At 37.6% G+C, this 15,887-nt stretch overlaps 1 protein-coding gene across 1 annotated transcript in view; it reads right to left on the bottom strand.

Annotated features, from left to right (window-relative positions):
• Positions 1-6,306: 6,306 nt before the first annotated feature.
• LOC106872586 (cytochrome P450 3A30) overlaps positions 6,307-15,887 on the bottom strand; it is a 35,615-nt gene continuing 26,034 nt past the window's right edge. The window contains exons 9-15 of the mRNA XM_089343024.1: positions 14,075-14,205; positions 12,594-12,690; positions 12,273-12,427; positions 10,557-10,645; positions 9,753-9,890; positions 8,191-8,353; positions 6,307-6,731 (exon numbers count right to left, since the gene is read on the bottom strand). Of these exons, the coding sequence (XP_089199150.1) occupies positions 6,648-6,731; positions 8,191-8,353; positions 9,753-9,890; positions 10,557-10,645; positions 12,273-12,427; positions 12,594-12,690; positions 14,075-14,205 (857 nt within the window). The 3' untranslated portion in view covers positions 6,307-6,647. The remainder of the gene's footprint in view (positions 6,732-8,190; positions 8,354-9,752; positions 9,891-10,556; positions 10,646-12,272; positions 12,428-12,593; positions 12,691-14,074; positions 14,206-15,887) is intronic.

Raw genomic sequence — 15,887 nt, 5'->3', positions numbered from 1 at the left:
CAGCTGGATGCCCTTCCTAACGCCAACCACTCCGAGAGTATAGTGGGTGCTTTTACGTGCCACCAGCATGAGGGCCAGTCACATGATACTGGCAATGGCCATGCTCAAAATGGTGTTTTTTACGTGCCACCTGCATGGAAACCAGTCAAGCGGCACTGGCAACGACCTCGCTCAAATGATTTTCTAACGTGCCACCAGCACAAGTGCTAGAAGGTGACGCTGGTAACGATTACGCTCAAATGGTGCTATTTACGGGCCACTAGCATGGAAGCCAGACAGCTGCTCTGGAAATTATATATATATATATATATATATGTTCATATAATGATATCTCCACAATGTATTGGTGAGATAAAATATGTAATTGTTACCAAAATAGCAAAAATTCGTCCACAAAGGTCTATAGTAGACTCCTTATGGATCAATCTCCTTGGTTATATATAAAAAAATTAAATGAGAGTTTTGATGCTAATATCCATTTGTATTGAAGTTTATTACCTATGTCAACATTTCTATATAAAGTAATAAACTTCAATATAAATGGATATTAGCGTCAAAACTCTTATTTAAATTTTTGATATATATATATATATATATATATATATATATATAATTATGTGTATTTCTTCTATCTTAATGAATAAAAATTCTTCTGATAGAATAAATGGGTTAATAGAAACCAATGTAGCAAAGAACACAAAATAACTGTGGTTAGCTCCTGTTTTTAAGGCAGGAACTCCTTGAAATTTTGGGTATTTGAGTATATTTAAGAATTTAAGGATTGGAGAAAACGCATGTTATAATTGCATACTTTATTCCTACATATGTTTCAAAGGATTACAACCTGTGCGATAAATAGGGATCTTTGATATTAAAATTGTAACCTTCTCATCAGGGAAAGCATGGGAATCATCTTAAATGTAAGACATTATGACCGATTATCGGTCATAATCGGTTATAATGTCTTACGTTTAAGATGATTCCCATGCTTTCCCCGATGAGAAGGTTACAATTTTAATATCAAAGATCCCTATGGATCACACAGGTTGTAATCCTTTGAAACATATGTAGGAATAAAGTATGCAATTATAACATGCGTTTTCTCCAATCCTTAAATTCTTAAATATATATATATATATATATATATGTATGTATGTATATAGTTGAAATTTATAGAAAAATAAAAGACAAAGACAGGTGCTTATACAACAAGCAAGCAAGTGTATTAGTTTGATGCTCAGGAAAATGAGAAAGCCTTTTACATTTCAAGCCTACACTCTTGAACAGAAAGGAATAAGAGAAAATAAACAGAGAGAGAGAATAAAAAAAAAACCTTGTGGATTTAGCAGTCAAATGAAATGTATATATAGCTTGAGTTTCAGGAGTCCACATCTATTCAACATTCTGCCAAACAACTACAAACATTTGCGAGAGATATGGGGTGTAGAGGTCTTCAAAAAACATCTGACCAAATTTATATCTGAGATACCATCGAACCCACATTGTGGCAGGAGGCACAAAAAAAGGTGGCTCCACCCAACTCACTACTTCACTAAAAACAGTACAGAAAGGAAACCCAGACACACTGAAAGGTGGTACTCCAGCATGGCCCCAGCCTTTGGCTGAAACCAATAAAAGATAAAACATAATATACATACACACACACACTCATATACTCTTTTACTTGTTTCAGTCATTTGACTGCGGCCATGCTGGAGCACCACCTTTAGTCAAGCAAATCGACCCCAGGACTTCTTCTTTGTAAGCCTAGTATTTATTCTATCAGTCTCTTTTTGCCGAACCGCTAAGTTACAGGGATGTAAACACACCAGCATTGGTTGTCAAGCGATGGTGGGGGGACAAACACACATACATACATATATATATATATATATATATGGCGGGCTTCTTTCAGTTTCCATCTACCAAATCCACTCGAGGCTATAATAGAAGATACTTGCTCAAGGTGCTACGCAGTGGGACTGAACCCGGAACCATGTGGTTCGTAAGCAAGCTACTTACCACACAGCCACTCTTGTGCCTATATATATATACATATAAATATATATTTATATATATATCAACTGTTCAGTGTAGCTCCAGCATGGCCTTGATCAAGCGCTTGCTCAGTGTCACCAAGTCCCCTGATTGATCCCTCATTGACAAGGGTATTAGTTGAAAGTCCTTTTATTGGTCTTTTGTGTTTGAGAGTCAATAGTTTCAGAGTTATGTAGAGATTTGGCCCAAATCTATGGTCTGGATGTAATCCAGCTCTAATCTTGAATGGATTAAAGGATTAAATATGTGGACAGTGACTGAATTTGCTGTGATAAATAACTAAAAATATTTGCTTTGGAAAGATTAAATATTTTATTCCTTAATCTTAAATCTTCACACCAACATTAAAAATTTTTCTCCATAGATAAATGAAATAAACAAACTACTACTACTACTACTACTACTGCTACTACTTATTTCATCGGGGTCGATAAATTAAGTACCAGTCAAGTACTGGGGTTTGATGGAATCAACTATACCCCTTCCCAAAAATTCCAGGCCTTGTGCCTATAGTAGAAAGGATTATTATTATTATTATTATTATTGAATGAGAGAGCAGTGCATGCCATCAGAGTGATACTGGGGTAAAATATACAAAGCCCAGTATACCCATCATGGCTACCAGTCTGATAAGGGTACACTAGGTACATGCATCACAACCATATGTGAGCGACATAAGGATCTCATATCAAGATAAACAGCGCATGACCTTGCAGGTGGGGTCCAGTTAGAATTTTCTTCGGGTTGAATAGCCCATCCCACTCGAAAGGTCCTTGAATAAGGCTTGTTTAAGGATGATGAATGAAGCACGTGTGTTCCCAGAGGTGAATTATTCAAATCCCAAAGAATTCCTCTCAAGACATGGCTATGATGCTCGTGATCAGAGATGCATATATCATCAGGAGTGGATCAGAAATCCACTACTTCTGTTCGTGATCAGAGATGCACATATCATCAGCCATTGAGGGACATGCTCAACTGGTTAAGGTCAAACAACTGACAAGGAAATTTGTGGTACTGAGCAGAATATTTGTTGTAACCCGTCTTTTATACCAAAACAAAACAATGTACATGATAACACTTCCAATCAGTTAAGATCAAAAGCCATGAAAGCCACTGCTTGGTACTGCATCAAGGCATATCAAAACGAATGCCATGTCGTATCTGTTTTGGCTCTTAATATTCTGAGTTCATATCCTGCTGAGGTCAACTTTGCCATTCACCCCTCTACTGTTGATAACATAGTTTCAATCACATACCAGGGTTGTTCAAAATCATCATCATCATTGTGTAACATCTGCCTTCCATACTGGCATGGGTTGGATGGTTTGACAGGAGCCGGCCAGGTAGAAGACTACCCCAGGCTACTGTGTCTGTTTTGGCAGGATTTTTATGGCTGGTTGCCCTTCCTAACACCAACCCCTCTGCAGAGTGGTGGACTGAATGCATTTTATGTAGCACCAGCACAGGGAAGGTCAGTTCTGGCATGGTTTTTACAGCTGGATGCCCTTCCAAATGCCAACCACTTTACAGTGTGGACTGAGTGCTTTTTACCTGGTACCCTCACTTGACCTCTTAATCCTACACACATCTCTCACTCGATTCGAACTATCCTTTGAGTAAACAACGCACAGAGTACACTGGATACAATATGATATATATCCACCTTTGCAACTACAATTATCTCCGGAAAATACCCACAAGGATTCTTTACATGGATGTTTACTGTTGGAATGGAACTATACTCCAAGTACTTTTTCTTCTTTGTTCTTTCTTCTACGCATCACTCTCACTTCTTACTACAAATCTCCTCTTATAGATGTAATAATCCATTCTTCTACTATTACCGTCTCCGATGAAGGGATACATTGGATTTACCCTGAAACAGCTGTAAGACTTTATACATAAAATATAATTCTAACTTTGCCATTGGTCTCTTTATCTTTTTCTTTCTTTATATATATATATATATATATATATAGGTAAATTGAAATTTAGAGGTAATACTTGACAATTGTAAGCACCTGTGTATTCCAGCTAACCCGGCCCACCGATATGACTCCCTTTATTTTTTATTTTTTTATTTTTTATTTTATTTTATTTTAAGTTTTATTTTTATTTTAAGTTTATTCTTACTTTTTTACATGAATATCTGTGTATGTCTTTTTATTGTATTGTATTGTTTTTAACCACCAACTTAACACTACACACTGAATCGTGGCAAGGTATGGAAGGTTTTCGGAGGACCGGAGAGATTATGTCTGGGTGGAGAATTATACGAGATATAGTACTATACAGAATACCGAAAGGATCTTCACCTCTTACATCACACATTTCTTCCTACTTCAACGTCGAGGTGGTATAATTTCCTGGGAGAGAGATAATTTTGCGGCTGAGGATAGCTTTACATTGTAAATTATACACATATTATATTATGTTATATTATATTATATTATACACATGTAAAGCTTGAAACACGTGTACCGCGGAATCCTTTGTAGTTTTGTTGTTATTTTTTGGATTTACAATTTATATATATATATATATATATATATATATATATATAAATTTCTATATATACGATGGTCTTTTTCAGTTTCTGTCTACCAAATCCACTCAGAAGGCTTTGATCAGCCTAAGGCTGTTGTAGAAGACACTTGCCTAAGGTGCCATGTAGTGGGACTGAACCTGGAACCATGTGGTTGGGAAGCAAGCTTCCTACATCTGTATACCATAGTTAGTGCTGTCCTAAGGTAACATCTCTTGTGACTTACTGTATTAAGAACTCAGTAAATATCAGAAAGAAACAAAAAGATAAGGAATGTCATCTCAGGACAAAAACTTTAGTAACTGGCCTATCAACTATTTATACATTAAGTGTGGTGCATAGAGAGCTTTTTTTAAAATTAAATATTGGCTCAATGACATATACCAGATCATCATCATTTAACAGCCACTTTCCATGCTGGCAGGGGTTGGACGGTTGGACCAGAGCTGGCAAGCTAGGGAGCTGCATCAGGTCCCAGTCTGATTTGGCTTGGTTTCTACAGCTGGATGCCCTTCCTAATGCCAACCTCTTTACGGTTATGTGTAATTATTATTACCATTTGCCACGTGGTCAAGTGGTACAGTTGCTAAAACAATAGCAAAAAATGTCCAGTTATTTCTCTTACATTCTGAGTTCAATTCTTATCAAAGCTAAAATTGTTTTTTTATTCTTTTGGAGTTTGATAAAATAAAATACCAGTTAACTATTGAGGGCTGATGTAATTCATGCTTCTTTTCTATGCATCTTCAGGTCAATGGACAAAGTCCCTGGTCACTTGTATGTGGTTGCAATAGAATACAAAATAGTTTCCTGGTCAACTCTTGTTTTGGTTTACAAGACAGCACAGCCTTGGATAATGGCAATTCCTTTAAAAATGGTATTGTGTAGGTTGAGGGGATGTATTTGGCTGTTATTTCTAGCAGGTTGAGATACTTCATAGAGGTGCTCCATACACACACACACATAGAAAGAGTAAGAGGTGAAACAGGGAGTGAGAAAGGCAGACTGGAAGAGAGAGAGAGAGAGGGGGGGATGACAGAGACAAAGATGAGAGAAAAGGCTACAGACATTGGAGAGAGATATAAAGATGCCAAAAAGAAAGGAAGAGAAATAGTAATGTACAGATGAAAGAGGGAGATGGGGAGATAGATAGATAGAGATAGACAGATAGAGATAGATAGATAGATAGATAGAGAGAGAGAGAGAGAGAGAGAGAGAGAGACAAAGAAACAAAGTAGTTAAAGAAGGAAGGAGAAAAAGAGAAATAGAGACAGACAGACAAATAGATATAAAGATAAATATATAGTGAGATAGATAGATGGATAGATAGAGAAAGAAAATAGGTGAAGGGGAGAGGGAGAAAGAGAAAGTGGGAGAGAGAGAAGGGGGGGGGGGGGAGAGAGGTAACATGCCCAAACAGTTCCCAGTCACAAAACCAGTTAAAGCAACAATCTATCTCCATTTTATGTTGACAATGGATCAAGAGATTCAGAGATTGACCAACTTTGACCGAGTTATTTCAACATTGGATTATTTTGTATTCCTTGAAAAGTCGACTTGCATTTGGATAGCTTGCGCCGCCGCCACTGCCGCTACCACCGCTAAAACGAAGAAGTTGGTGATGACGACGCACACACACACACACACACACGCAGAGGCTATATAATGTTTGTGAAGAGAAAAGTTGTAAACATGTGACGTAACATTAATAGAATTTACTTTTATTTCAATTTGTTTCAGCCAGAGGCTGTGTCCATACTGGAGCACCATGAGACAACATAATGAAACCAGTAAAAACAACCCCCAAAAAAAACAACAAAAAAGAACAAAGGTGATATTATACAAATTAAGACAGGCCTTCAAACACCTCGTTTAATATCGTTAACGAGTCATCTAATGATTTCTTCCTTTTTTTATTTGTAACACTTGTGTTTTTAATTTATTTTCGTTTTTTCTCTCTTTCTTTCTCCCCACAACCACCACCACTGAATATAATTAATTTATCGCAGTAATTATTGGAATAATAAAATTTTAAAAAATTCTATATGTCTTTGCGTTTCTCAACTTTTAACCAAATTCCATTTTTTGGGGCCAACAAAAAGTTATCATCAAGTTCGACAGGAATCTGAAAAAATAAGTTAATTCATTAATTATAATTAAAATTAAAATTAGAACAGAAGAAAAAAAATTAAACTACTTCTTTTTATTGCCATCACTGCCACCACCAAAAGAAGGAGGAGGAGGGGAAGAAGAACAAGAAGAGCAGCTGCTACTACTACTACTACCACTACTTCATCAGCTTATCCTTTGAGACCCTACTAAATAGATTTTGACACAAGATAACCAGAGACCCTGGCTCCAGATTAAACAATGTCTCCTTCATTTCTAAATCCAGATTTCATACAGAATGTGTTAAACTTTGTCTTTGATTTCTTCTAGAATTGGTTAAAGAAATAGCATACCAGTTATATTCTGAGGTTGATTGAAAAAAAAAAAAAAAAGGCATCCTAATATTATTGTGGATTTGAATTCCCATCAGAAAATTTAAAACTTAAGAGAGAAATCAGTGCCTGAACATCACAACTTCATCTTTGTCGATCTCTGAAAATGTCAGGATTTCGTACTTAAAGAAGATAAGATCAATTTGAGTATTTTGGCAGAATTCTTTAATAATAATCAATTCATTGGATACAGGTCGAGCTGAGATATCACAGCTCTGGTAAAATAGATATGAGATCAGGCTGTCGCAGGAAAGAATCACAAGACGGATTCTTTAACATAATCCACCTGCGACATTGCAAGATGATGCAAGGGACATAACTCTTCACAGTAATCTTCATTTATTTATTTATTCTTTCTTGCCAAAGATGTGTTTGTGTTTGTTTCCAATCGCCACTTGATGACCGTCGTTAGTTTGTTCACGTCCCTGTAATTTAGCGATTGGGCAAAAGAATCCAGTAAAATAAGTATCAGACTAAAAAAAAAAAAAAAAAAACGAACAAAAACCATAAACCCTGGGGTTGATTTGCTTGACTAAATGCTTTGAAGGCAGTGCCCCAGCATGGCCAGAATCCAGTGACAGGAACATGTAATAACAAAAAAAGAGGGGGAAGAAAAAGGTATATACATGTGTGTGTGACTGTGTTTGGATGTGCATGTGTATGTGCGTGTGTGTGTATTCACACAAGAGTATGATTCACTTCTATTCCGTCTACACATTCAGTGGAAGTAGAACTCAACTTTGCTGCAATCTTGTGGACTGCGGCCATGCTGGAGTACCATTTTGAATCAACCACTACTGCTAATTCTTTTAAACAAACCAACACTGGCTGTCAGGTGGTGGTGGAGGAGAAACACAAACACACACACATGCAAGGGCTTCATTCAGTTTCCATCTACCAAATCCATTCACAAGACTTTAGTAGAAGACACCTGCCCCAAGGTGCAACACAGGGGGACTGAACCTGGAACCATGGGGTTGGGAAGCAAGCCTCTTACCACAGGGCCACGCTTTCACCTAGAGTAAGCCTGTTAAGTAATAAAGTTTTTAAAGTTTTAATTAGAGTAATTAACCAAAGACCAACCTCTGTCCTTTCACATGGTAATAATTCATAAGAACGTAGAATCTCAACAATTGCTAGTTTTGATTCCAGCTGAGCAAATTTAGGCCCCATACACATTCGGGGGCCGCCACCAAATGGTAAATAGCTATATGGATGTCTGCCTTCTGAGTTTTCTGCTCTGAACCTGAAACAGAGAGAAAAAAAGAAAAAAAAAGAAACTAAAGGAATAAATAAATAAATGGTGTTGGGGAGGGGGATAACTAGACGAAGGGGATGAAGGACAAGATGGAGGAGAAAAAGAGGAAGAAGTGTGTGTGTGTGGCTAGATACTTATGTGTGTGTGTATATAAGTATATACACCAGAGGCGACTCCAGGTCATCAGCGTCACTCGGGCTCATCACAGATGCCGCATAAGACACATGCCTGCTCGAAGAATTTCACGTTTTTCCGCAATATTTCTAGCCCCAAATAGCTTATTCTTTTATATCTAGCTCTATGTCTTTCTTCATTTCTAAGTTAAGGGTGAAAATAAAGCAACCCTGCAAAACACACAGACACACAGAATAACAGCAATCAAATAACGACAGCGGATTGCACAACGAACATCAGCGATCTGCCTGTCGACTGTGCTCTTGACAAGAGATGCCAGTTAGTCTTTTACATCTACCAGGCTGGTTGGTATTAGACCGATTTGCTGGATAATTTTTCGTTCTTTTAAGAATATTGTAGAACAGAAACTTTTCATAGATTGGAATTTAAATCTTAATCTCTACAGAAATTTATTGCTTCAATAAAACATTGAATTACTTTTAATTTTTATGACTATAGATAACAACTGAGGCTGTAACTTCTGAGCCCAAGTCAGGCGCATGTGAACGATGTCAAGAGAATGTTTACTACGAATTATATGTTTTTGACACAGGGCACCTCTAAGACGACCACCAGACGCTGAACGAATATAAATTAAACTGCAATTAGGCTCAATAAAAGGAGCCCGAGTTATTGCCTGCAATTACATTTTTGAAGTTAGTGTTGGCAGAAATTAAATCAGCTTGCAAATAGACGTTCACTTTACTAAATGTGTACTCAGGCTAAACCTGAACAGCTCCGAGTGCGGGGGTTGCCACTGATATATGTATACTGAGACAGAGAGTTGGGGGAGGGATGGAAGAAAAATATGAATCATTTTGGACCAAAAATATTGGATATATACTGACTTTTAAAGTTGAAGGATAAATCTATAACAGAATTGGCTCTTTTAGGCCTTTACAGCCCCTCTTCAAATTCTGTTGTGGTTGACTTTGCCTTTCGTCCTTTTGGGGTTGATAAAATAAGTAACAGTTGCACACTGGGGACTCATGTAATCGACTCACCCCCTTCCCCAAAATTATTGGCCTTGAGCCAGAATTTGAAATCGATGTTATATATTATCATAATATCATTTTATCATATTTTAGCATCATACATAATTATAACATAATTCATATAGTGTTATGAAATTATAAATCATAAACATGCGTAAAGGGAGAGAACTGCTTCTTAAAATGAAAAACATTTGAAACAAAAATTCACTTTTTATTACCGCTCAGGGTCAAATTTTTCTGGTTCCGGCCAGATTTCTGGGTCATGATGTATGGTATATATTGGAAAAACAACGTCTGCTTCTGTTGGAATTGTCCAACCCTGGATTACTGACTCTTTAGCTGCAATTCTATTGGTCCTAAAAGAACAGAAAGCATGAAGATTTTAAAAGAGTTTTATGTTTCATATAAAATTAGTTTTTAAGCAAGGAGCCTTTAAAATATATATCTTGACATGCTAGAAATCACCCATATCACACCTTAATTTTTAAAAGAACGGGAAGGACACATTACACGCTGCTGCACTAGATATCTCTAAAACTGAAGGATAGATGGTCATAGATAGATTGCCTATGATCCCAAGGTAGCTTGTTTCAGACCGGCAAGAGACAAAACAACAAAAGAGACATAGGGCAGTGTAGTCCTAGATACACTGTGTCTTAAAACATACAGTTGTGATGTTCGTAATAATCATGGGCTTGTGGGTTGAATGATGGTAGCTTTCTTGTGGGGAATGGCATGGCTGGAAGGTAATCGGGAAGCGTTAGGTTCCATCTCACTGCACCATATTTCAGTAATGTCTCCTCTGCATCCAGCCCATGCCAGCATGGAAAAACAAGGGCATTTAAATGATGACGAGGAGGAGGAGGAGGAGGAGGAGGAGGAGGAGGAGGAGGAGGAGGAAGAGGAGGAGGGCTACCGCAGTCTGAATGATTGATCAGACTTTCTATTGATGTGGTATTGATTTCTAAACAAAACAACAAAGTCAATGATGATTGTAAGGGTTATTTAAGGGTATCACCTACCTTGGTGACACAGGGTACAACCGCAACACTTCGGCCAGACACATGTCCAGGTATTTCAGCTGTTGGAGGTTCTCAAATGTAACGTCGCCCTGCCACAATACAAACACCTTAGTATTTCAATTTAAGGATTTTGAATGTCGGCACAAGGCCAGCAATTTTTGGGGAGGGGCGTAACTCAATTACATCGACTCCAGTACATGACTGGTACTTATTCTATTGACCCCAAAATAATGAAAACTAAAGTTGACAATGGCTGAATTTTGAACTCAGAACGTAAAGACCAATGAAGTGGCACAAAGTATTTTGCTAGGGATGCTAACGAGTCTGCTAGCAATAATAATCCTTTCTACTAAAGGCGCAAGGCCTGAACTTTTGTGGGTGGGGGCAAGTCGATTATATTGACCCCAGTATGCAACTGGTACATATTTCATTGACCCTGAAAGGACGAAAGGTAAAGTCAACCCTGGCAGAATTTGAACTCAAAATGTACAGATGGACGAAATGCTGCTAAGCATTTTGCCCGGCATGCTAACGATTCTGCCAGCTCACCACCTTTTTTCAATGTATTAATATGTTACATATGGAGGTGCAATGGCCCAGTGGTTAGGGCAGTGGACTCGCAGTCGGAGGATTGCAGTTTCGATTCCCAGACCGGACGTTGTGAGTGTTTATTGAGCAAAAACACCTAAAGCTGCACGAGGCTCCGGCAGGGTGTGGTGGCGACCCCTGTTGTACTCTTTCATCCAGCTGGGGGGAACACATACGCCATAGAAACTGGGAAACCGGGTCCATGAGCCTGGCCAGGCTTTAGAAGGGCACATAAATAAAAAATATGTTACATAATAAATAAGACAGCAAGCTGGCAGAACTGTTAGCACTCCAGGCAAAATGCTTTGCAGCATTTCATCTGTCTTTATGTTCTGAGTTCAAATTCCGCCGAGGCCAACTTTACCTTTTATCCTTTTGGGGTCGATAAATTAAATACCAGTGGAACACTGGGGTCAATATAATCATCTTGCTCATCCTACTGAACTTGCTAACCTTGTGTCAAAACATAACAAATAATATTATTGCATCTTGCTTTCTTGTTTTTCTTTCTTCCTTTGGCAGGGACCCTCTCGAAGGATTTTTCCAAAACAAATTTAAAGTAGAACAATTTGTGTTTGTTGTGAAGAACTTGTTTCACAAGTTGTATCATTAGGAATATGGTTTACATATGCTTCTCTGACCTTTAGAATAAAAACCAGATCTATGTGTGGTTTAAACCAATGCCACCATGGACTGACTTTGGTAAAGATTTTCCTGCTAATTTCAAAACTTTCTCAGTCAAATTCCGGTCTCTGTAATTTTGAAGTGGATTCTTGATGTGGTGTCTTGTCTTCCTTTGTATTAGAAGACTACAACGTATACATGCATCCACACTCACACACACATAAACATGCACACACAGGTACACACTGACTCACACACATGCATGCACACACACACACACACATCTATACATACACAAACATATACCACCACACATATGCAGAGACATATACACACACACATGCATGCAGATATTCACACAAATACACACAGATATACACAAATACATACACATACACACTGCCATATATATATATATATATATATACACACACACACAAATCCATTTACACAAACACATAGACACATATTATACCACCACCATCACCGCACGCCCCCACTTACCTCAACCGTTTCAGTGATTTCTTCATAGATTCGGTTCTGTATGTCAGGATTCAAAGCCAATTGGTAAGCCAAGAACGCAATGGTGTTGGCTGTGTTTTCATAGGCAGCCAACAAGAACATGGTCGCCTGCGCAATGATCTGTTTGTCTGAAAGGTCTAACAAGAAGAAGAAGAAGAGTAGAAGTAGTAGTGGTGGTGGTGGTGGTGGTGGTGAGGATGAAGAGGATGATGATGGTGATGATGATAATGATAACGATGATTAAAAGGCAGAGGAAGAGGAGGAGGATACCAATGATGTTGGGGAAGCAGGATAGAGACTCACCATATTGGTCTGTTACACTGCCATCTTGGTTCTCAGTTTTGGCGCCTTGCAAGTTAGCCTGTGCCTCCAACATTGTTTGAAGAATGTCTTTGTTAGGCTGTAAGATAGATAGATAGATTATATATATATATATACGCACATGTATATAAATACGCACACATGTAATTGAGTACAGACATGCAATACAAGGTGGCAAAAATAGCACTTGAATACCAAAAGTAGAAAAATCTATTCCATATCAAAGCTGAAAAAACAATCTCCGCAAACTTTTACTCAGAGTTTCATGCAACCATTTGTCAAACAGTGGTGATCATACTGTATTATCATACTTGTCTGGTGTGCAAAAGATCCAATTGTGTACTCAAGGAAAAAAGTACACACAAACACACTGACACACAAACATACACACAGACATGTACACACATACATATACATATGCCCATTGACACACACACACACAAACACATGCACACAGATCTACACCCACACACACATAGACATGCACACACACACACAGTCACAGACATGCACATACACACACACACTCACAGACATTCACACACACACACAAACACAGTGTTCAATCCAGGAACTGACAACAAAATTTTCCCCCATTTTCCATGTAATTCGTAATATTTATTCTTCACAATTAAGGAATCAGACACAAGCACCAACCTTTTTGGTTTTTGAAGAGAACAAAAACCTGAATCAGAGACGAAATTCAAAGAACCAAATATTATTCTTCAAATTCTTCATTTGTGTTTTTAAATCTAAAACAAAATCTTCTTACGTTTTTCTATTTGGTTTGCAAGATTCTTGATGTGAACTCATATATTGAAAGAAATTTTGTTGTATTTTGGGAGGGTCATCACGCAAACAATAAACACACACGCAGGTTCTATTTTACTTCTTTTTTATTAGTCGGTTGCTTAAGGCAGCAAGCTGGCAGAATCATTAGTGCATTGGACAAAATGCTTTGCAGCATTTCATTTGTCCTTACATTCTGAGTTCAAATTCCACTGAGGTCGATTCAGCCTTTCATCCTTCTGGGGTCAATAAAATAAGTATCAGTCAAGTAATAGGATTGATGTACTCAACTTACCCTGCTACCCTGAAATTTCCGGTTTTGTACCAAAATTTGAAATCATCGTTAGTCAATTGCTTAGTTATTTAACAAACTAACTAATAGATTGTTTGCTTAATTTGTCAGTTAAACAATCAATCAATTTGTCAAAGTCCTTTTCATGTAAACCAGACCGGGAGTAGAGAGAGTATGTGATTGACAAGTCATGAATGGTGACATAAGGACTTTGACAACTGATTGATTGATTAACCAAATGATTAATAAGTGATGAGTTGGTTGGTTAAATAACTACCCAGTTAACAAATAATAATAAAAGAAGTGAAAAACCAGTGCATGTGTTTTTAATTGTTGGTGTCATGACCCTCCCATCATACGATAAAATATTTCTTTTACTTACCACAATTTCAGGATTATTTCTTCGGAAAAGAATTGTGTCACGGCAAATTGCAGCAAAAAAGTTTCTGTGTTTCCGCTCTCCAGCCAAAATAATGTAAATGTTGACCAAATGCCACAGAAATGGAAAGACAACTTCAATGTAAGAGATTATACGGATGTGTGTGTTTGTGCATATCTATGTGTGTGTGTGTGTGTGTTTGTTTATGTGTGTCTGTGTGTGTGCCTAATTGTATGTGTGTATATGTGTTTGTATGAATACGCGTGCATCTATGTGTATATCTATATGTGTATGTTAGTGTACATATGTGTGAATCTGTGTGTGTCTATGTCTGTGTATGTACATGTGTGTAGGTGTCTATATGTATGTGCGTGTGTGCATGTGTGTATATGTGTATGTATAGGGTGGAGTACACTGGTCTGGTGCCCAGAGAGCCAAAGAGGGGCCAGTGACTCTCTGCTGGGCCCTTCACAAAAAAGAAAAAAATTAAATAAACATATAGACAGATGCATGGCTGTGTGGTAAGAAGCTTACTTCCCAACCACTTGCTTCTGGGTTCAGTCCTATTGCGTGGCACCTTGGGCAAGTGTCTTCTGCTATAGCCTCGTGCTACTTGTGAGTGGATTTGGTAGAGGGAAACTGAAAGAAACCCACCGTGTATATATATATATATATATATATATATATATATATATATATATATATTCAAGGCTTGAATATGGTACTTATGCGAAGGCACCCGAATATCGCATCCCAAAAGGATGGGTGATTAAAATCAAACAATAAGCAACACGGATTTCAAAAGTGATTGCAGTACGCACGTTTCATGCTACTTCAATTTATTTAAGTAATGTGAGCATTACCTTAAATGCAATATGAAGAGCAATCTTCGGCTGCACGAAAATGTAGAAAAAAGACATATTATAAATGTGGCAACATATTAAATCCAAGTGAGAGAGAGCATACATAAAATCCAAATGTGAGGAAGAATATATAAGTCCATCTTGACATAGCGGAGTCTATCAGGCTAGTAATTGATTCTAGACAAAAGTTTTAACTGTCTCAGAATTCTATTGTTTCTTATCTAGTGGTGATAGCAAAGGGACAATTACTTCTAAAGAGAGGGAAGGTGTAAGCAGTATGCATGGACAAGGCTATAAAGATATATATATATATATATATATATATATATATATATATATATATATATATATATATATATATATATGTATATATATATGTATATGTTTGTGTGTCTGTGTTTGTCCCCCACCCACCATCGGTTGACAACTGATGTTGGTGTGTTTATGTGCACATAAGTTAGCAGTTGAGCAAAAGGGACTGATAGAATAAGTACAAGGATTACAAAGAATAAGTCCCGGGGGTGATTTGTTTGACTAAAAGCAGTGCTGCAGCATGGCCACAGTCAAATGACTGAAACAAGTAAAAGGAATAAAAGAATACAAATATATGTATGTATTTTTGCACAGCTCCTTTCAATTTTGAGAGAACTTTCCCTTCCTGGGCCAATATGCAGTTCTGTTCCAGTTTCTGTCGGAGACCTTGGGTGCAAGTATGGCCAAGTGGTTAAGACACTGGCTTCACAGTCATAAGATCATGGGTTCAATCCCTCAACGTATCGCCTTGGCCAAATGTCAACCTAATCCTTGTGGGTGAAACTGGACTTGATGGAGACTGTGCTGAAACCTCATCAGATGGATTTTAATTTCTAAGTGGAAAAGATTAGTTTTATCAGACTCTTGCATCACATTGATTTGAGCTGTGGATTAACTTTAAGGGGACACATGACTCAGTC

The sequence above is a fragment of the Octopus bimaculoides genome, chromosome 26 (assembly GCF_046866305.1).
Source record: "Octopus bimaculoides isolate indiv1 chromosome 26, ASM4686630v1, whole genome shotgun sequence".
Lineage (NCBI taxonomy): Eukaryota > Metazoa > Mollusca > Cephalopoda > Octopoda > Octopodidae > Octopus > Octopus bimaculoides.
This window is presented reverse-complemented; position numbering and strand designations above follow the sequence as displayed.